This window comes from Protopterus annectens, chromosome 12.part0, assembly GCF_019279795.1.
Source record: "Protopterus annectens isolate FY-2018-M chromosome 12.part0, PAN1.0, whole genome shotgun sequence".
In the NCBI taxonomy this organism is placed as follows: domain Eukaryota; kingdom Metazoa; phylum Chordata; order Ceratodontiformes; family Protopteridae; genus Protopterus; species Protopterus annectens.
Window position 1 is genome coordinate 1,074,786,719 of NC_056746.1, and position 23,250 is coordinate 1,074,809,968.

General features: G+C 41.9%; 1 protein-coding gene across 1 annotated transcript in view; it reads left to right on the top strand.

Annotated features, from left to right (window-relative positions):
- The window catches only part of FAM83C (family with sequence similarity 83 member C), a 155,042-nt gene extending 132,852 nt beyond the window's left edge, over positions 1-22,190 (top strand). The window contains exon 4 of the mRNA XM_044090090.1: positions 20,735-22,190. Within this exon, the coding sequence (XP_043946025.1) occupies positions 20,735-21,590 (856 nt within the window). The 3' untranslated portion in view covers positions 21,591-22,190. The remainder of the gene's footprint in view (positions 1-20,734) is intronic.
- Positions 22,191-23,250: the final 1,060 nt, after the last annotated feature.

The following is a 23,250-nucleotide window of genomic DNA, read 5'->3' on the forward strand; positions in this document are numbered from 1 at the left end:
GCATTTTTGTAATGATAAAAACTGTCTGCATCAGTGTGTACTAAACGCAGACAAATGCAACATCAGAATCGTCTTACGCTACCATGGATAATGTGAAAACAAATAGTGTTCTGTTGCTGTGAACTGTACTGAACCGTTCTACGGGGAACCTTTAAATTTGCTTCTCTAGTTGGACAACGTACTACAACAGCTGGATATGATTTTCTTTCACCAACAGCACATCAATGCTAAGGCATTACAGAGTTTAAAATCAGTTATGCAGATAACGTTCACATGCAAGACAAAATCTCTAGTGTGCAGTTGCAATGATTTACTTGGATCAGCCCACTCACAAGCGTACAGATAAAAATTCTACCCATCAACTAAAATATCATAATCTCATTCAGAATTCCAGCTAAGGACCCCGACTTACCTTAGCCAAGCAAAAGCAAGCAAGCAATGATGAACCAAGCAAGGGAGGGAAGAGCGGAGGACCAAAACAAAAGTCCCAAAAATGCTGCCTGTTTGTGTAGCCCACGTGCTGCAGAGAACCAGACCATCGATGAGTCACTCACTTAAAGAGATTTCCAGGAAGTACCGAAAGCCAACAGATGTCCCCGCCTCTATCTCGTCAATGAAGAAAGGCGGACGTGAGCTTTAAATAATGCTCAACAAGAGTAGCCACTCACATTCATCACATAGATGCAGGGGGAGGAAATGGAAGAGCATAGTAGGGGGCTGTGCTTTGCTATGTACTACTGTGGAAATTCATGCTTTGTACTATGAAGTGGGGGAGGGCGCAATCGCTAGCCTACAGTATGGGTGGAGGGGAGGTGAAAATGGGAAAAGAAGTAAATTAAGTAATTCCTTCAAATTGCGCCCTTTTGAGGCCAGCCTGTATGCCGCCCTAGGCGGTTGCCTAGTTCGCCTATGCCCAAGGCTGGCCATGTTTATAAAAAACGCAAGGGCAAGGAAAACGATAGGCATCTGAGGTCCAAAACCAACGACGAGGCCTCTGCTAGGCCAGTCGCCGGTTCTCAGTGAGGCGCTTTCGCAGCCCCTGATGCCTGCTACCTCAGAGCCACAGGCCGCTTTGGACTCCCACGTGGAGCCGACTAGGCCTCTGGATACTCAGGGTATTGGACACTCTGAAATCATCCCCTCAGATGGGTCCAGAGCCGCTGAGCAGGCATCAGCATCTGAGGGTGTCTTCAGACCTACACAACTATGTATTAAGCCATCTTCAGCTTCAAAGACTAAAGCAGCTCTAAAGACAAAGAAACAAGTACCGCATTCTCCTACACAGACTTCCATGCCTAAAAACAGATGCTCAAAATGGCCAAAGACCTAATTACTATGATCAGGGGCTCCCATCCCCCTCCTGATAAGAGGCCTAGGCAAGAGACTGAGTATGATTCTTCTGATAAGGTTTCTATTGCCTCTGATTCCTCTTCTGAACAGGATTATTCTATGTTTCCCTATGAGGATTCTGATGCTGAAGAAATCCATTCCTTCAGCCTCTCCTCCTGAGGATTATTCTTTTGGGGAAACCCTGCATACCATGAGGGAGCATTTCCACTGGGAGAGCCAAGATTATTCTGAATCTAAGAAAAGGCTCAGAGACTTTTTCTGCTACTTCCTCAGCACAGACCCCTTGCTATTCCACCTGTTCTAGACATTGTAGATGTATTTTCAGAGTCCAGCCTGTCCCCTGACTCTTTACCCCCTGCACCTGCTAAGCCAAACAGATAATACAGGGTCCCGGATTCTCATAAATTCCTTTATAAAAACCCCGCTGCTAATCCCAAAACTATTTCTCAGGGTCCCAAAGGGTTAAAGCTTCCACTGCAAAAAAACCTTGTCCCCTCTGATAGGGATTCTAGGGCTCCAGACAGATGGGGGAAAAAAGTCTACACTTCTGCTACCTTGGCTGTAAGCACTTTAAATTGTCAGTTTCATATGCTTAAAATATCAGCAATATTTAATGTCTCTGCTTAAACAGAAATTGTTGACAAATAGTGAATGTTCAGAGAACAAGGAATTGCAGGATTTATTGCATGCAGCTGAACAAGTGGGAAAGCATACTTTGCAATGTGGTTATGATTCACTGGAGGCCTCTTGCATGGCCGCTGCTTGGTTAAAGGAACAGAATCTGCCTTATCATGTTAAAGCAAAATTATTAGATGCACCATTACAGCATGATACTTTGTTTGGTACTAAAGCAGAAGAGGTGTTGAAAAAAATGGAGGATAAAGGAAAATCCATGCAGACAGTCAAGGATTTCTTACAGGTAAAGCCACCCAGGTTTAGCAAGAACTGACCTTCTAAAAATTGGTCCTTCCCAGTGTCAGACAGACCACAAAGAGGCAGATACAGGTGTCCCAGAGGCAGATCTCAGCCCCAAGGCTCATACAGGCCTAAACAATGAGGTGCTCCTACCTCCAAAATTGGAGAAGACCAAACACAGCCTTTCAGGAAACAGTCCCAATGACATTCCTCTACCACATTCAAGCCCTTTTCTTTTGGCAGCCCCCTTAGGGGGAAAACTAGCACTTTTTTTCATCAAATTGGCAAATGATTACCCAAGACAAATGGGTCCTGAACATAGTGTCCCAAGGCTACAGGTTCCATTTTCACACTCCACCAAGGTCAAAATGTACAACAGACTTGCCACACAATCAATGGGCAGAGGCACAAAAACAAATTTCAGCCCTCATGGATATGAGGGCCATTCAGCAAGTACCACAACAAGAGCAGGGGTAAAGATTTTACTCTAGACTTTTCCTAGTACCCAGAAAGGACAAAACCTGGAGACCAATATTGGACCTGTCTATACTAAATACGTTTCTGGAAGTTCCAAAATTCAAGATGTTGACTCTACAGCAGCTAGTGCCCATGCTGGGCAAGAAGGCTTGGCTCGTAACATTGGACCTAAAAGAGGCATACCTGCATGTCGCAATCAGACAATCTTGCAGAAGATACTTCAGATTCATAGCTGGCTCAATGCATTACCAATTCTCTGCACTGCCCTTTGGCTTATCTACTGCTCCCAGGGTCTTCACAAAATGCCTGGCACTAGTAATTGCGTTTTGCAGACAAAGAGGAATTCAAATATATCCCTACTTGGACAACTGCCTAAATCAAGCAGAGAACAAATACATTCTTCTAAAACATCTGGCGTTTGTAAAAAGATTACTAATTGGCCTAGGGTACACCGTAAATGAAAAGAAATCAACACTAGTGCCCTCTCAAGAGATAATATTCCTGGGTGCAAGCTTAAATACAACTGCCCAGATGGCTTATCTCATGCCAGACAAGCAAAAACTGGCTTACTTCAAGGATTTGGCAACTAAAACCCACTTATCTGCAAGGAAAATCCTGCAGGCCTTGGGTTTCATGGCCTCCTGCATTCTACTAATTCCATATGCCAGACTGCATATGAGGAAACTACAATGGTTTCTAAAAAGTGTTTGGACTCAGCATTGCCACAGCCTGGAGATGGTCATTGCACTCATTTCCTGCCTGCAACAGGAGTTTCGATGGTGGGCAGAAGCCTGTCACCACAACAAGGGTCTGCCATTCAGTTTACCCACAGCCCGACAGACACTGACAACGGGTGCATCAGATTATGCCGGGGGGCCCATATGGCAGGAAAATGTATTCAGGGCACATGGCCTGCAAACCAGATGCATCTTCACATCAATCAAAAAGAGATGCTAGCTGTTCAAAATGCCTTGGCAGCTTTCAAGGACCTTCTTCATCCAGGACAACCACTAATAAAGACAGACAAAACTACGGTTGTGTGGTAAATAAACAAGCAGGGAGGTATACATTCCTACTCCCTGTGCGGACAAGCAATGGCCTTATGGGACACAGCATTGGCTTTCCAAGTTCACCTGCAAGCACAATTCCTGCCAGGAAAAACAAATACTCTGGCAGACGAACTAAGCAGAAACCTCATGGATCCCCACGAATGGAAACTGGATCCACAAGTCTTCAGCATGATAACAAGGAACTAGGGATGCCCAGACATAGATCTATTTGCCTCCCCCTCACAACTGCCAATTGTGGAGATTTTGCACAAGGATTTATCACAAGCAAGCATGAAAAATGGACGCCCTATCCTTCAGCTGGAAAAATCTGACAGTATATGCCTTTCCTCCACTGTCTCTCCTTCCCAGGATACTCCTAAAGGTCAGACAAGAGAAGTGAAAAATGATACTGATTGCACCAGACTGGCCACGCCAGCGCTGGTACCCAATCCTAAAGAGCTTGTCTCAAGGCCCAGCATGAATATTGCCTCAAACTTCTCACTTGCTGACCCTACAAAACAATCCGATCCTGCACAGCCAACTCAGGACCTTTAAATCTGGCAGCATGGAGGATAATGTAGCCATTCAGAACACTCCTCTTTCAAAAGTTGTTATGGATGTTATCTTGGAGGCCAAGAGGCCCAGTACCAGAAAATCTTATGCAAAAAAAATGGAAGAGATTCTGTGCTTGGAACCAGGAACAAGGCACTGACATGTGTGTTCCAAATATCCCTCGGATTTTACAATACCTAACTGAGATGCTGAACAAAGGCCTTTCATTCTCCTCAATTAAGATTCATGCCTCTGCCATTTCAGCCCATTACAATACGGAACCACCTATCTTTTCTCATCCTTTAATAAGGCAGTACCTCAGAAGGGCCAAAAACATTAGGCCTCCAAGGAGAACACCAATTCTGGCCTGGGACCTCAATTATGCTTTGGAAAAACTCACACTGCCTCCTTTCGAGCCAGTATCAACAGCAGATATAAAATTCTTATCCTGGAAAACAGCTCTGCTCCTAGCAATAACCTCTGCAAGACGAGTCTCGGAGTTACAAGCTCTCATGGCTGTGGAACCTTTTATCATTTTTCATCCAGACAGGGTTTCTCTGAGGACAAACCCTACATTTATGCCTAAGGTGGTGTTCAGTGTGGCCCTCAACCAAACCATTCACTTGCCTACCTTTTATCCAAATCCATAGAACAAGGGTGAGAGAATTTTGCATTCTTTGGATATACACAGGCAGTTACGTTTCTACTTGGACAGAACTAAAGCTTTCAGAAAGACTGAGCAACTTTTAGTGTCATATGCTGCAGGATCACAAGGAAAGGCCATCTCAAAACAGACTGTTTCTAAATGGATAGGCCATTGCATTTATTTCTGCTATTTTCAGCATGGCAAAACAGTGCCCAAGGGCATTAGGCCTCATTCCACCAGAGCAGCAGCCACCTCAGCAGCCTTCCTCAGAGGAGTACTAACCAAAGATATTTTAGAGGCTGCAACTTGGAGTTCAGTGCACACTTCCACAAAGCACTTCCACTTACCTGTTTACTCTAAGTCCAGAGCAGGCTTTGCCACTGCAGTTCTGCAGGGCCTCATAGCCTCTCCTAATCTTATTTAGCCCAGCCACTCCTCCTCAGCTTTGGGATTCAACCCAAGAGTAATGACTGCAACTGTGAAACACGAACATAGTACAGTTGTGTACCTACCATAAATGTAGATGTTCGAGTGTATTCACTGCTGCAGTCCAGGTTACCCTCCCACCATCCCCCTTTTCTTTGTTGGGACTTATCTGCACTTCTCTATCCTATACAAATTGTTTGGTGTATTTGCTTGTAGATGAAGGAAATTTTTGTGCATGCATTTTTATTGGTATATTTTTCAGCCTTCCAATTTGGGGGCACCTGACATCTGGGGCAAGAAAAACCTGAAGAAAATGGCATCGGCTGCATCTTTTATACCCCTGGCGCACTGACGTCAGGGAAGAGGCGATAGCAACCGACGCTGGACCTAGACTTTGGAATTCTGGCCGACTGAGGGTAGCCTGCCAGCAGAATAACCCAAGAGTAATGGCTGCAACAGTGAATACACTCGAACATCTACATTTCTGGTAGGTACACAACTGTACTTTTTAAAAGTTGCTCATCACATTCCTATCTAACCAGACTTGACATTTCTTGAGGTTTTGTGTGTCTGAATATTATTGTCAGTTCTGTGCCTTAACCTTTATGCTAGCCACTATTCAGTGCGTTCTAGATTCTGTTATAGAACATTATAGGCTACAGGGTATCCACATTTTGATTTGCTTATCTTTGCAGAGATTTTTTTTCCAAAGTGTCAGTAATCTCTCACTTGGGTAATGGATCTGCCACACAGACTGACTTTCCAGGAGAACATAGAAAAGTCTTGTCTGACGCTTTCTCACAGGATTGTTTTCCTGAGGTGTCTCCTGAACACTTCAGTTCAAAGAACTTTTCTTCCACAGGAAATGTAGGTCTGTATCTGGATCTATTCCTAAGTTTTTCCACGCCGACCTTTGTCTCAGCCAGGGAATTTCTGAGGATTCTGGATCTCATGGCTTCTATGATTCTTTCAATCTTCCTTGCAAGACTCCACATGAGGAAAAATCCAGTGGTACCTGAAATCTGTATGGTCTCAACAAAAACATCCCTTGATGCTCCAGATTCTAGTTCAGGGGGTTGTGAAGAGGCATATTTTTTTTTGGTAGAAACACCAGGTTTGTCAGAATTCAGGTCTCCCATTCTATCTCCTAGCTCCGGCATAGTCCATCACAATAGGCACCTCATATTGCTTGGTAAGCTGTGTCTGTGGGGAGAAGTGCATGGTCTTTGGAACAGAAAAGACCGACCAAAACACACAAACGTAAAAAAATATGTTTTTCTCACCATGTTTTTGAATGTGGTCAACTCTGTCATTCATCTATTGTACATGGAACCACCAAGTGTTTCCAGACAACACGGTGATGTACATAAGCAAGGGGGGGGGGGACCAGATCTTGCCCACTGTGCAGACTAGGAATGGTAGCCTGGGATGTAGCTTTTCAGCACAATCTCACTCTACAGTCATCTTGCATACAGTCAGAGCAAAGATGTGTAGCAGGCAAAGATGAGTGGGACCAGGATAAATCTCTCTTTAAAGGAAATTGAATCGAGGGGTCTTCCAGGAATTGATCCAGCTGTGGGGAACATCTCAAATAGATCTTTCTGCCTCCAATCACAACAGTCATTTGGCCAAATTCTGCTCAAGAACTCCATGCAATAAGGTCAGAAAGACTGATTCTTTTTTCTTTTCTTTTGGACAGGCAACCCTGGGGATCACGTCAGTCACCCTGCTAGACAGTGGTCCAGGGAAATAAACAGTGTGGGAAGAAATAGCCAGGGAATTGTTATGGCTAGGCTTGTATAGGCCCTAAGGATGATAGCCTTGTACCAACCTATGAACCTGTGATTATCCCTTCTTTTGAAAATGGCCAGGGTCAGTTACCACATGCTTCCTCACAGACTGGACCTACTTGCACCAGACAAGTGGTGTTTGATACGGTTTACCTTTAAAATGGCGAACTCAATATGATCGACCACGCTTCCGCGAACTCCGAAATGCGAACGTCCCAAATGCCGAAAACCATATATGCGAACGGCTAAATCTCTCCCCCTTTTGACCCATGGTAGCACTGGTGTGGAGGTGTGGCACGGCCAGAAACATTGATATTCGTCATTAATTCGACATTTAAGACGTGTTGTGGATTCGAATTTGTGGAAAACGTGTCGAAGTGGTAGGTCGATCATATGTGATAGACTATATAAAGGTAAACTGTTTGATACATCCCTTCCCTCAACAACTGCATCTGACTACCTGGATGACAGAATCTTAATACTTTTTAGGCACCTTTTATTTTTGGTAAATGGCAAAAGGCAAAAAATTTCTAGTTGATGCCAAGAAAAGAAATGGCACTCATTCAGGGATAGTGTTTCTCTGGTTCTAGTTCTTTGGCCTCCATACCCCTTCATCAAGGGTAATTTGTCAGCCGTTTCAGCATGTTTGCACATGGATCTGTGTCTTTCTGTGTAATCTCATGTGAAACTGTTTGTGAAAGGGGTGTTGCATACCAAGTCTCCTAGGAAACAAGTGGCTCCTCCTTGAGATCTAAATTTTGTGTGTACAAAAAAAAATAACTTTCTCATTTTGAAAAGGCTTATTAGTCGGAGTTGAGGTTCTTAGCATGGAAATCAGCGTTAATTGCTCTGACTTCTTCAGACTGGGATTAGATAAACAATACCACACATACCAGAGGTACAGAGTTTGATTCTTACCAAGGGAAAATTTGCTAGGCTTAAAATGACCCACAAAAGCAGCTAACTTAGTATTTACCTATAAACTACTAAATCATTTAACTCTTTTTGTAACAGCAGGTGTAAGTGGATGGTTAAAGTACAGGTGAGCCTGGGTTCTAATCTAGCACACACCCAATTTTGGGGTTGGTATAATTAAGTTGTTTACCTGACAAACACAAGGTACAATGTTTGATTCCCACCTTTGAAGGGAAATTGACTAGGCTTAAAATGGCCTTCAAGGGCAGCCAAGCTAGTACTTGTCTAGGCTTAAAATGACCTTCAAGAGCAGCCAGTCTAGTATTTGCCTATGAATCTTGGTTTGCAAGCTGTTATGGTGGGTCAACCTTAGCTCATTTTTCCACAAAGATAGGATTTTCTTAAGAAATAAATCAATCTTCTTTTGTATCTAAAGTGGTATCTGAATTTACTTTGGGCCAAGCTATCCATCTCCCTGTTTTCTGCTCAGAACCCAAAAATGAGGGAGAAAAGATACTCCATATGTTGGATGTTTACAGGCAATTCTGATACTATATTGACAGAACAAAATCTTTCAGAAACTCTGAACAGTTAATCTCTTGTGAGGGTAGGAAAAAGGGACAACCTGTATCAAAACAGACTTTTCAAGTGGGTGTCTCATGCTGTTAACTTTTGTTTATACCTGCCACAACAAGACATTTTCAGACAGTCAGGTCTCATTCTTCTTAAGAGTCTTGGCTTTATCTTTGGATTTTTGGAAAGGTTTGAAATCTAGAAGTTTTTTAGAGTCAGCAATTTGGTTGTCTGTGCACACATTTCCAAAGCGCTATAAACTATAGTCCTTCACCAGGTCTAGGAAAGGCTTTGCTTGTATCATTTTCCAGGGGCTTTTGGACACTCATCCTTCCTCCATTATGTCAGTGTAAATTATGTAATCTACCCATATAGCCAAGGCTACTGCAACAGTGATCCATATAATGAGCATAGTACAGCTGTGTAAGTAAACGTACAGTAACAGTAATTATTCAAATGATTGCTGCTGTATTAGCTGCTCTCTCCTTCCATCTCCTTATTTTTATTGGCATGGCAAGGACCTTTATTTTTGTTTTCCAAGCATGAGAGACACGTACCTGTTCCTCCAACATATTTTATGTCACAGATGAGGTTTAGATCCTTGCATTTGGATCTTTGCATCAGGCAATTCTAGTGCTGTTTTGTGAATGTGGTGCAGATCTATCAGGGCGTGATTGGAGAATGCTTTTTGGTTAGGCATGGATCGCACCTCAGTAGTGTTCAGGAGACAGGATATAAGAGCAAGGCTTTGAGTTGTTCACAGGACATGTTCCTCACTAAAGTAAAACCGAGTATAACACTTGTTGCAAGCCTGATTAGGTACATGCCAAAGGGTGCATTGTACTCTCTTATTAGTCTGAGGACTGAGTGTAGTTGGGACTGTGATCTCCTTAGACCTGGATGCCATGCTCTTACTTAGAAGTTGTGCCACACAGAAGGATTTTCTCACCTCTGTGGATACATGGTGATCAAACTTCAGGTTGTCAACCGGAGTTCCCAAGTCTCTTTCCATTGGGTCTACTCTTAGAGGGTCTGTTATTATTGCTGTAATTTGCAGGGGTGACCATCTTCCCATAGGTTATAATTGTCTTTTTTGCATTGAGTTTTATGCCATGTCACGGTCATCAATTATTTGTGTCAGACCCTTCTGGAGGATATTTGCATCTTTGGGATATTCAGTGATTGCGCCCAGCTTGCAGTCATCAGCAGGCTTGGTCAGCCAAAGGCCCTCTACATTTATCTTGACTGGAGATGTCCCAGTCCCAAGCCCTTTGGGACACCAATAGTAACAGGCCTCTTGGTGGAGGTGGGTTCCCTCACCATAATATCTGCCCTATCCGTGAGCCATTTGGCTATCCATCGGGTGACATAGGGTTTAATGCCTTAATTTTTGAGTTGGTCTGTAACAACATTGTACTACTACGGGTAAGAAAAGATAATGTGTGGTCACTTTCTGACTTTTTTTATTTTCATTTAAAAGAGCAGGTAAGAGAAGGGATGGTTGTATCTCTGGGATTTCAGTCTGGAATTTCTTGTTCTGAGGAAAGTATGGCTTCAAATGTCCCTTTTCAATGTTCATCTTTTTTAAAGACTTTATGTAAGATGGAGTTTTGTTTTCCAGTGGGATCAGAGTAAAATTCCTGTGGATCAGAAAATGTATTATGGATGGTTGCAGTAGGATATGCCTAAATCTGCAGCTATTCCTTCTGTTTTGTCTGATTTGGAGAATGTTTTACTTGTTAGCTCTAGTTTGCCTGATAACCCCCTGAACTAAGGAAATCTGGCAAAGTTATACAGGCTTCCTCAGACTCATAAGAATTTGTTTTACAACCTATAGCAGAACCAGCAGTAATGTCTTATTTAAAATTGCTTTTGCTAAACCAGTTTACAACTGCTAACCCAATTCCTTCTCACCAGGATGAGAAAGTGTTTGACAGGTTAGGAAAGTTTATTCTTCCCTCACTTTAATCTCCTTGAAACTGAACTTTCAAGCTGATATATATTTTGAGAACATGCTAAGGTTAATTGCTAACTTCCTTCTGCGGTTTAAAAATTCCTCGAATGCCTCACTAACATCTGCTTGCCATGTTTCTAAGTATGCTTTAAATTGTGCTTTTGATTCTGCTGCTTCTGGCTTTGTAATGAAAAGATTGGCTGGGTTTCATTCCCAAAACTTCAAGATGTGAAAACTGAAATTTTAAATTCTTCCTTAGTCTAGTTTTGGCTATTCTGCATCTGAGGTGCTCAAGAAGTGTGAGGAAAGAGGAAAGCGGATTCAAAAGATGACTCAAATTTTCAACCTTTTTTTTAAAGAAAGCAAAACAAAATGCCCTTCTGCCTCAGCTTCTTTTTTAGTAAGTCATTTTACCATCTAGGAGCAGTTAAAACATTTTCAGAAACAATGGCAGGGGGGTTCCAAATAGAATGGCAATGCCTCTAAAAATTGAGGATGGTCCTCCCAGTCAGCAGGATATTTTACTTGTTCAACCCCCACCCCTTCCCACTCTGGCAACCTTTCCATCTGTAAGACTTGTCTTCCTTTGTGATATTAGACTGTGACAGACAAACATGCTTTAAAGGTAATTCAGCAGGGGTACACTTGACAAAGGGGACCCCTCCCCCATTCCAGTGGATTCTTCTTTGCCCTGTGAACAGATTTATCCTTATTTCCTCCTATTCTGCATTAGATGTGTATTCTGAGAGTAATAGAACCAGTGCCCACCTCAGTCACTTGGGCAGAGGCTTATATTCAAGAATTTTCTGGTAACAAAGAAGGAAGGATCCTGGGCCTGTGCCGAACCTTTCATTTCTAGATGTTATCAAGATTCCATGGTTCAAATTATCTGTTCAGTCCCTTTTACTTTGTTCCCTCCTGTAGCTTTTATGATAAAGGTAGATTTGAAGGATGCATCTCCTCACATTTCTATTGACGAGCAGTTCAGACATTTTTAGTTTATTTTTTTAAAGATTTTGCTGTGTCTGGATTATATTATTAGTCTTCTGTATTGCCCTTTGGAATTGCCTTTGCACCAAGAGTACTCAGTGTCTGGCTCCAGTCCTTGCTTATTGCAGAATTCAAGGCATTCATATCTTTCCATATTTGTAGAATTGTTGTACTCTTTTTTTCTAACTGTGAAAGACTTTGAGCAGAAGATTCTGAACAGTTGCTAATCTTTGTTTTCAAATCAACTTTCAGAAAACTTCTTTTATCCCAGGAAAGAATTCTGTGAGCAGGGATGTCTGTTTTCCAGCCTTTCTTCCTCCCAAGTAGAGATGCTTCATAAATTAGGGATGTTGCAATAGTTCTTAAAGTTCTCCAGTTAGAGCCGGTTATCGCAAAAGGAATTTCTCAGGAATTTGAAGCATGTGGCATTGATGATTCTCCTGCTTCCTCTTGCCAGTCTGCACGTTACCTCAGATCAGTCTGGACACATTTGCACCCTTTATCTTTTTAGATCCCATTTTTAGGATTTGTAGAGGAGAATTGGTGGTTAGACCAGATCTTTTGCAGTCCAGATCTTCCATTCTCCCTTTCTCCCCCCCCTCCAGTCTGTCACTACAGCTGCATCAGACCTAGAGTGGGTTTTAGCTCTGTGGAGTCCCTTGAAAAGAAGCACATAAATGTAGAGATGGCAGTAATCAGTGCTTTGAAAGCCTTCAACCATCTCTAGTCCCTAAAACCTCTGCAAGTTTACATTGAAAACACTGTGATATATAGTGTGTAAACAAAAGGATACCAGATCTTGCACTCTTTTTGCAGACCTGCTGTGACAGCCTGGGTGAAAGCAACTCTGTTCATTTACCTCTTCAGACTTCTTACATTCTAGCAAAGCAAAATGAACCAAGGCAGACTTCAGCGAATGGAGCTTCATCTTGGGAATCTTCCAAGAATTGATACAAATGTGGGAAATACCTCAAGTAGATCTGTTTACCTCTTAGAACAGACAACTAATGAAATTTTGCTCCAGAACTCCTTGCAAACAAGTGGGGAAGACAGATGCCTGGTCATTCCCAATGGCAGGAATGTTCCTGTTTGCTTGTCCAACCTTTTCACTGATATGCAAGGTTAAGATCTAGAATATCTTTCCAAAAAATGTGATGGTGGCTCCCTTTTGGACCAGGTAATAGTGGTTCTATCTTTTCAGTCTGGCTGAGGGCAGTTACCACTAGATTCTCCACAAAATATGATTTGCTGACACAAGACATGGTTATTTGATACGCCCCAACTTAAATCTCTTCAACTAATTCCCTGGATGATGGTTTTGATAACCTTTGTGGGAACTTTTCGGAGGTTGTTCAGCTGATAGTAAAGGAGGAGAAATAAACTGCTGCTAGCAAATCCTATATGTGCAAGAAGAAAAGATTTGTTAGCTGGTGTACCACTCCAAGTAGGATTACCTCTGATCTCGTTTGCCGCTTTCAGTGCAAGATGAGTCAGGTTCCTATTACATGATTGAAAGCTAGAAATAGCAAATGGTCATTTGTTGAACCCAAATGCATGAAACCACAGAATATCAAAGGAACGGATCAGCAAATTTTTTCCCCAGGGAAAAAATTTGCTGGGCCATTCTCTAGACGTTGCCGTTTTCTTCACTGTGGTGCAATCTCTGAGTTGGTATATTTAAGGTGCGGGTTGCTGTACATTTTTTTTTTTAGATCAACAAATTTTTTCCCTGGGAAAAAAATTGCTGATGTGTTCCTTTGAAATGTTGTGGTTTCGTGCATTTGAGTTCGATAATAGATCGTTCGCTATTTCTAGCATTCGATCATATAATATGAACCTATCAGAACAGCTCTCGAGCAAGCTAATTCGTTTTGTAAGTAAAATTTTTCTTTAAATCTCCTTTTAGTGGCTTCTTTTCCCTCCTTTCTTATACTCGGCTCCTCTGTTTCCACTTCCTTTCTTAACACAAGTTGTGTTTTGTCTTTTATATATCAATGTTGGTATTTTCTCTTATCCCTTACAGTTAACTTTGTGTCATCGTTGGTATCTTTATTTTTATTTCCCTTTCCTTTTTTTTTTTTTACCGGAAAGTAAATCTTTTGTACCATTGTTGGTATGAGATTTAAAAAAAAAAAAAAAAAAAAAAAAAAAAACTAAACTATAATATCTTAATTTCTTTTTCCACCATCTTTTCTGCCTGTGTTTTTATTTCTGATGGCTGAAAAAAAGGGGAACTTCTGGTTTCAAGAGATGCCAGAAGTGTGACCATAAATTACCCAATTCGGATAGACGCTCCTTATGTATGCATTGTTTAGGCCTGGTGCACCTTCATGAAGACTCTGCCATCTGTCATGGCTTCAGTCATCAAGCCCTTATTGCGAGAGAAAACAAGCTCATTCTAAAAGGCCTTATTAAATCTTCTTTCGACTAGGCCATATCTGGTTCTCCAAAATCAAAAACAGATGGCGCCCCTTCTTCATCCTCTTCCTCATCTAACCATGGACATTCAAAGAAGAGGAGCAGTTTGGTGCTGACAATATCTTAAGCACCATTATCAAAAATGCTTAAGACTTCTCCTGTTTCCAAAGTTTCATTGGAACCGACTGGGGAAAAGACTCTACCTTCGGTGTCGTTGGTGCCCATCTCTGCACTGACAACTTTGGCTACTGCTACTGTTTCGAAGCAGACATCTTCCAGTACAAAAAAATTCTTATTTAAAGATAGGCCACATACCAGGTATTCCCCCTCACAAGAACCTTTTGTAGACGGACCTTCAAGTCCCTTCTTGGAGAAACCAAGATCCCCGTCAGTCTCTTTGGTCTGTTTTACCAAGAGCCTCATGGAATCTTATATTTTGAGGCTGTTGGACCAGCTCCTGATGGCGAGTGGATTCTACATGTCTACGGTTCATAGTCTGTCTTGACTCCAGTGATTGCTCCTCCTCTGATTCCAACTGATCCTTCAGAGTTCTCTGTGCTGACAGTTCCAGTTACAACGGTCTCTGTGCTGATCAGAGCTGCTCCTCTGCTGCCAAAAGTTGCCTCGAGTTCTTCAGTTCTGTCAGAACAGGAGACCTCCTAGGGTCACAGCTTCATTGCCAGTTCTGGGGGGCATGGTTCTACTCTGGTATTGTCAGAGCTGTCTATGCCCCTTGGAGCATCAGCACACATTAGCTCGACACTGACTTCGGCTTTGGAGGCTGCTTTCTCGGTGCGGGATGGGACCATGGTTCCAAAGGAGTCTATTTCAGTTCTGGGCTCCCATTCCTCTGTTGGGGGGGTGCCTTTCAGGCCATAGAGAGGGCCTTGGCCACTGCTGGCATAAAGTCAACACCACTTTTGTCAGACCAACAGCCCTGTCCTTCCCCTTGCCTGGAGCTTCCTCCAGCCTCTACACTGGGACAGTGGGCACAGAAGCCTCAGGATCCAACCATAGTTGCCATGTCCTCTTCATATACCTCTCTGGACCATCTTACCGAAGAAGTACCCCCTGAAGAGAATATGTAAGAGGAAGCACTTAGACTCCCCTGAAGAGTCTTTCACTGAAGAAACTGATTTCGATGAAGGGGAAGGTTCCCCAAAGTCACCCCCAGAAGATGTCTCCTTCAAAGACATTTTGAGATTCTGAAACAGATACTCTGACATGAGCAGTATCTGAATGGGATCAAGAAAAGGTAACTTCTCAGCTGGCAACCCTAGATTCTACTTGCACATGGAGCCGATGGGACAATGAGGGCAGCAGGTTTGGGCATAGCCAGTAGGTGACCTGCTTGGATGCGCTTATGTGAGTTCGTGGAGTCATTTAAGTCTTCTTTCATCAATGTTCCATTTGATGGAACATCCCTTTTTGGCCCCAAAGTTAGAGGCCTTTGCGAGATGTGAGAAAGATGGAAAGACCCTTTCTGCTGTGGGTGTGGGTGTACGCTTCTCCACTCCTCAGCGGTCTTACTTCAGGAACCAGAGAAGTGAGAAGCCTATGGTTCAAGAAATCCCAAGGACCTTTCCAAGACTTGTGGCAAAGACTTCCCTTGGGGCAGAGGGGGAGAGTAACAATGGAAGATGCCCGTGCATATGAGGTAGAGGTGACCTGCAAAATCAAGGTTCTAGCTATTCTTTTCCTGGTAACTCTTATCAGCACTCCTGAATGGAGGCCCAATTGCCATCCTCTGGAAGCAGTCGGGGGATGATTATCCCTGCACCTGCCTACCTGGCTGAGGATAACATCAGATAATTGGGTGCAGAGGGCTATAACCAGAGATTACAATATCCGTTTAAGAAGAACCCAGAAAATTGAAGAGATTCCCAGATGTTCCACCCAGTCACAGGGATGCAGCAGTCTTAGAAATCCAAAAACTACTCGAGTCATCTAAGCAGTCCCACCAGACTAGATAAGATCTGGAGTTTACTCAAAATTCTTTAGTGCCAAGGAAAACAAGAGACTGGAGACAGATTTTGGATCTTGGCCAGTTGAACAAATCAGTTCAACAAACCAAATTCCAGATGGTCACGGTCGGTCTATACTTCTGTTCTTAGGAAAAGATGATTGGATGTGCTCCGTAGATCTTTAGGATGCGTATTATCACATAAAACTAGACAAGGGCTCCAGAAGATTCCTACACTTCAGGCTGGGAGCCAGTCATCAGTTCAGATCCCTGCCCTTTGGTCTCACCACAGCCCCCAGAGTGTTTTTCAAATGCATGGCAGTGGTAGCAGCCAACTAGACTGCAAGGATTCCTCATGTTTTCATACCTAGACAACTGGCTCCTCACTGCTCCCGCCAGGCGTCTACTCTTACAGGCAGGAGACTACGTTCTTCAGACTTGTTCCTCATTGGGGATCACTATAAACTATGAAAAATCCCATCTAGAGCCAACACAGGAATTAGAATTCATAGGAGCGATGCTAAACACAAACACCAGCATTGCGTCTGTTCCCCCAGAAAGACTTAATAAGATCGCAAGTCAGTCAGATTATTCGCAGCAAAAACGTGACTGCAAGGCTGTTGCTACAAACTCTAGGGTCAGTGTCAGCCTCCATCACTTTAGTTCCCCTTGTGAGATATCGAATGTGAATTCTTCAATGGCTATTGGAGTCCATATGGTTGTTACTGAATCAACCAGTGCCCCATCTGGTATTAATCACCAACTTATGAGAGAAAAACCTGAGTTGATGGCTTCACTCCAATGAAATTGTCGGGCAGAACCTTTGTCCCTCTTCAACCCCAAGCCATAGTGACCACGGATGTGTCCCAGATAGGGTGGGGGGACATTATCTGGGTAAGTCTGTGCAAGGCACTTGGTCCCACCTAGAGGCCAATTTCCACATCAGTGCTCTAGAGATGAGGGCACTGCTCTTAATATTGCAGGCATGCCAAAAACCCTCCCCTTGGGAATTATTGCGATTCAAATCGACAACATGTCGGTAATCTGGTACATCAACAAGCAAGGAGGAACCAGATCGTACCCTCTTTGTCGATGAGCACTCCGAGTATGGCAATGGGCAGTTTCATCTGATTGCTTTCTAATTGCAAGGTATATTCCAGGGAGCTCCAACGTGATTGCGGACAAATTGAGCAGGACCATCTTAATGCCTTGCGAGTGGTGTCTCAATCCATTAGTGGCAGAAAAGATTTTCCGCTACTGGTACCAGCTTTGCTGCAATCTTTTTGCATCCCCCCTTAACAACAAATGCAGCAGCTACTTTGCCCTAATTCCCCCTCTGGAGAGTCACCAAGAGACGCTCTCCTTCACGATTGGCTCCCCCGGTCTATTGTATGCCTTTCCCCCCAATTCCTCTCGTATCTCTGTTTCTGAAGAAAGCCAGCAGGTTGAAGAAAAAAAATTATCATTGCCCCATTCTGGTGTCGTCAGGTGTGGTTTCCCTTTCTTTGGCCTAATCTAATTCAGAAGCCTTGGACACTGGACCCAAATCCAGATATTTTGTCCCATCCGGACAGACTAGTTTGTCCAAATCTTCAAAATCTCAAGCTCACTGCATGGCTTCTCCAGTTCCAGTGATTGCCAGGCATTCTACAGTCACTTTCCCAGTTCAAAGAATCATTCTAGCCTTCCATAAAGCTTTGAGTAGAAAGTTGTACTTCAGAAAATGGCAAAAATGTTCAAAATGGGCTTCAGAGACTAATCTCGATCCATTTTCAGCACCAATTGATAAGGTCCTGGAAGTAACATTGCTTTTTGAAGCAGGAGCATCTGCTTCAACCATATGAGTGCATCTAGCTGCATCTCAAAATTTCATAATGGTGTGAATGAGACCATGTTAATGTTCCACAAACTTTGAAAAGCCTTTCTAAAAGGAACTTTGATGCTCCGAAACCCTTACAAAGACCCTTCTGCACCTTGGGACTTGAATCTGGTACTTAGGTCTGTAATTGGTTCCCCTTTTGAACCTACTGCTACTTGTAATCTGAAGTTTTTATCCTGGAAAGCATTATTACTGATGGCTCTGACTTCCGTGAGGAGGATATCCGAGTTACAAGTCTTATCTTGCAAACCTCCATATTTTATTTTCCATAAAGACGAGGTTTCCTTGCGAACAAATCCTTCCTTTCTACCAAAGATAGTGTTCAAAACCAGTATCAACCAGACTACTTCCCGTTTTCTACCCCATCTTCTCAAACAAAGGTGAATATTGTCTACATTTAATGGATGTGCATAGACAATTGTGTTTTACCTTCACAGAACAAAGGAAATCAGAAAAATTGGACCAGTTTGTTTTTCTCTTTTGCCACTATGTGAAAACCTGTTTCCAAAGTTGCTCTAAATGGCATTAAGATTTTGTTTATAACAAAAAGAAAGTGCATCTTCTGGGACCTGATAAAGCACATTCAACAAGGGCAGTAGCTACTTCTGCAGTTTCATTCCAGAGCTTTAGTTGATGATTTATGTGCAGTGGCTACTTGGGCATATCCTCAGACCTTTGTTATTCATTACAAGCTGTATCTGGTCTCTAGGGGTGAACGTCATTTGGCTTAATGCTGTTCAGGAATATTCTTCTGTGAGACCTCCAAGATTTAGGTATCTGGGTATTCTTTCCCATAGTCAAGGATTGTGAAGATTGAAAACATCAGATGAAGTTGCGTCTTACCATAAAGTTGCATCTGTGTTGTCGATCTTCACTTATCATTGATATCCCCACTTTCCACCTGCCTTTCGGTTTCTTGGTGGAATGGATCTTTCCTAAAAGATTGCTTTCCTTTTTAGAAATACAGATTTGGTTTATGGTCTGTTACTTCCCGTCTGTAATTATTTTATGCAAACTCAATCTGAGGTAACCCTACGAGGAGAATTATAAATAAAGCTTGGCTAGAGAGTTTTTGGAGGGCACGAGCTGGAATAAAGGCAGTCCATTCCAATATCATAACCAAACTCACAGTCAATAAGTGAAGATCGACAACACAGATGGAACATTACGGTAAGACATAACTTCTTTTTTCTGCTGTTCGATAATTTATTTTGTGTCACCTTGCTGTTTGCTTTCCCTTTTAAGGTTGAAGAATGTGATGCCTCCTTAATGGGTGCATACCATGATGTCACCTTTCTGTGAATAACGATGGGGAGTAATAGCTGGATAAACACAGAAAGCTCTAACCTGTTGTGAGGGTGTTCTGAGAATGCTTAGCCAAATTTTCTGAGAACAAAGAATTTAATTCTTATTTCCAAAACAGCTTTTTCTGTTTACATGTGGAGTCTGAATGGACTATGTTCAATGCCTCAGTAGTAGCCATGGTCAAAATGTGCTCAGTACTTCTCCTGGCATTTATTGTAGGACCCACTGTTGACTCCTAGAGATGAGGGAAGACTCCCTGTTAGAAGAACGAGTCCTAACATTTCAGAAATTTAACTTGAATTCCTAAAAAAAATTCTGAAGCTCACTCTTGCACTTTTACTATAGAGGAGGGCTTTACCATGTGACATGGGGGTACTGTTCTCATTATACCTCTGTTTACTTGTATTAACTCTGAAATCACTCTACCTTGGAGTAGGGGGAAAACCTTGAGATAATGCAGGTTTAAAATTAGTATATATCCCCTCAATCCTACTTAGTTCTTACCCTTCTAAGGAGTGCATTTACAGTCCTTAGACTTCCACCAGGCACCAAGCTGTCAAGTTAGAGAAAGAGGTCCTCTATTTAATGCTAGTAAGGAGGTCTCCAGGTCTGATTGTTACCAACAAGACAGGAAAGCAGAACCTAGGTATGAGTGTAGTTTGCTAAGACCATTGAGAATTACTTTTGGATGGCCTTAAAGAAGGCCGATAAGCAATCCAATAGCTCAGGAGGGGAAGGTGAGATGATATTGCCCACATTGTTCTCAGCACCTTTGGGAAAATTCTTACCTTGACATGGAACCTTGGCACAAGGTAGAATGAGCTCTTTAAAGAACTCTTGAACCCGGTGTACAGTGCCTTCCTATGAAGAGGAAGTTCCCAAAACAGACAGTGGTGTTGGATCCATTTCTGTGAATGAGGCTCCCTCACCTAGGTTAGAGAAGTAAGTATGCATTCCCCCACAGTACAGTAAAAACAGATCTCTGAAATTGTATGCAAAGTATCTTCACATACATTTTTTTTTTTTTTTTTTTTTTTGGAGGGGGGGTATCTCCAGTCCTATTTTATTTTATTTGAAAGTATGCAGTCAAGTTGTGGCTGGATTTTCATATTTTGTGCTTCACATTTTGCCATATTCATATTGTGCCTACCATGTTTTTCAAGCATGGGTGCAGATGTCTGATATTTTCAGATTGTGCTTTTATTTATTCTGAGTTATTTTTGATCATTCAGTACCATAGCTCATTGACCTGCATTTTATTTATGCAATTTTGGTAACCATTCTGTTACTATAAGACAAAATTAATATATTGTCGTAAGTATATAGTTAAAAAGTACATGATAATTTCGGTTTTCCACTTCCCAGTGAATATTATCTGTCAAAGTCATTGATAATGCACCATGTAACATATAAAAGAGCAGCCAAAGTGGGACACTGTTTCAGTGATGATTTAAGCATTGCTTGCATCTAGAGATTGAATTTAGAAAAATGTGTTGTATATATTGCTTATTTCTTCTTCCTTTTTCTTCTAGCTTTACCTGGTTATCAGGGCAGGTACATAGCAGCATGGTTGTACACTTAAAGGGGAAGATCATCGAGCAGTTTGACAGAGAGTTCCGCTGCCTGTATGCTGACTCTAAAGTAATAGACTGTTTCTCTAATCCAAATGATGAATCTGCTGAATTTCCTTACTGTAGGCCTAAGATTTACCAAACCCACACCTTGCCAGAGACCAGTATTGATACAGTACTGTCTAATCCTTCCAGTAGTTTGTCTAGTTCCAGCCAAAACAGTGTCAAACGAATGCCTCTTAACACTTCAACTTTTATTGTACCTCATGAACAGAAAGGACCAAAGACTCATTTCATTAACTCTGAAATGAGATCAACAAGTCCCCCTTATAATCATGACAGAGGTTCTAATGGTAATATAAACTTTCCGGTCCATGGAGAAAAGACAGCATTAGCATCTGGTCAGATATTCCAGCCAAAGATTTTGGGTCCTGGCATGCCTGCGTCAAACACATCAACCTTAAACAGTGTGCAAAGCAGAATCTTTGAACTGGAATCAAATCAAAAACAAACTCCACGTGGCGTTTTTTTCAGAAAAAATGGTGGTGATACTCCATTGCCAAAAGACAGAGATAAGCATGGAGTTATAAAACCATCCCAGCAAACAGTCGATAAAGATGGAGCATTAGAAGATACAGATTATCAAACTTCTGTCAACAGTGGTGGTCCAGGATTCTCACAAGAAGACCGCAAATGTGATTTAAAAAGAGATGAGAAAAGAATGACCCTTGGGCATAGTAAACTGGAAATGGTTAAGAACTTCAACTTAAAGCACCCTAAGAAAGTATACAGCAGGTTTGAAGGAACCAGCCAGTAATAGTAATTTTAATAGAAAGTCAAAAGAAAACTACATGCACAGACTAACTTTTCTCTCTAAGAGAGAAGTAAGACTGCTTTATAAAACTACTAGATCATGCTGCAAAAATGGATTATATTTTGCAGCTGTATTGATTTCGAACCTTTATGGGGTATTTATGTTAACTGTGTACATGCAATATGAAAAAAGCCAGTTTTGTAATATTTTGTACATATTTGTAACCTTTTTTTTTTTTGCCATTTAGTTAATCATTTTGTATATTATGCATGTATAAAATGGGATCTGTTTTAATAATGTAATATGTTCTAGTTATTTTATTGTACCTGGAAAATAAATTAAAATGTTTGTTATAGCGCTCAAACTGAAAGCCAAATCTCCTCCTCTTGCCTTTATATTATGTTTGAAAGTAGTTTTTGCCTGATTTAAGTCATTAGGATAAAGGGCTGTAATTTTTATTCATAGATGTTACTACTAAAGTCAGATGTCTTGCTAAGTGGCAGTATACATTTACTGTGCCTTATTCCACAAGCCTGTAAGCACTTAATGAGCAAATCTTCAGAAATCTGAAACATTTGTTTAATAAAAACAAGTATACTTTAAGAGTTCTGTATGATCATGTACTCTATGGTAGTGTTTCTTATAAAATTATCACGCTTGGTTATCTAAAACTGTGTTAGGTAACAGAATTCATTTTGCAGAGCTCTGTAATATGTCTATCAAGTGTTTTGTTCACATTGTGTAACCTGTTTATCACTGGGCTTGTTCATCTCCATTAAATGTAGTTTGGCAAGCATGTTTATGTGGGGTAAGTAGTGGGGCTGTTAATGGTTTGTCCCTTTTGATTCTGATCACTTCTATTGATGGCTTTTTCCTATCCCTGCCTTCTGTCTATTTTCTGTGCTGTCCCTTGTGGTATTAAGTATTATACCATGATCCCCCCAAAACGTGCACGCTGATTGGCCAGCGTGCCCGTTGTAAATCGAGTTATACTAATGGAAAAAGGTCCGGTCGCCCGGACTTTTTTCCATTAGTATAACTCGTTTTTTTTAAACACCGTCTCGCTATGTTAAATGGGTTTAACATGGCGAGACAGCTTTAAAATAAGCAACGGAGATCTCCGTTGCTTATTTTAAAGCTGTCTCGCCATGTTAAACCCATTTAACATAGCGAGGCAGTGTTTAAAAAAAAAAGCAACGGAGAAAGCAAGATCTCCATTGCTTTTTTTAGTGTCTCGCTATGTTAAATGAGTTTAACATAGCGAGGCAGTTTTAAAATAAGCAACGGAGATGTCCGTTGCTTATTTTAAAACTGTCTCGCCATGTTAAACTCATTTAACATAGCGAGACACTAAAAGCAACGGAGATCTTGCTTTCTCCGCTGTTTTGCTCACAACTCTGATGTACCGCGCAGGCGCGCAGTACATCAGAACTGCCGGATGCCAGACATCTGCGGAAGGGCAGTAAACAGGCATTATACTATGCCATTATTTAAGAAAAGTAACAGTTTCTTTTCTTAAATAATGTCATATATAGCATATACGCCTGGGTGGGTAATGCTATTACCCACGGTTGGCTTTGTTTGGTCCTCGGGCGCCTCGGGACCAAACCACGCCAACCGTGGGTAAATTTAGCATTACCCACACCCAGGCGTGGGTTATTGC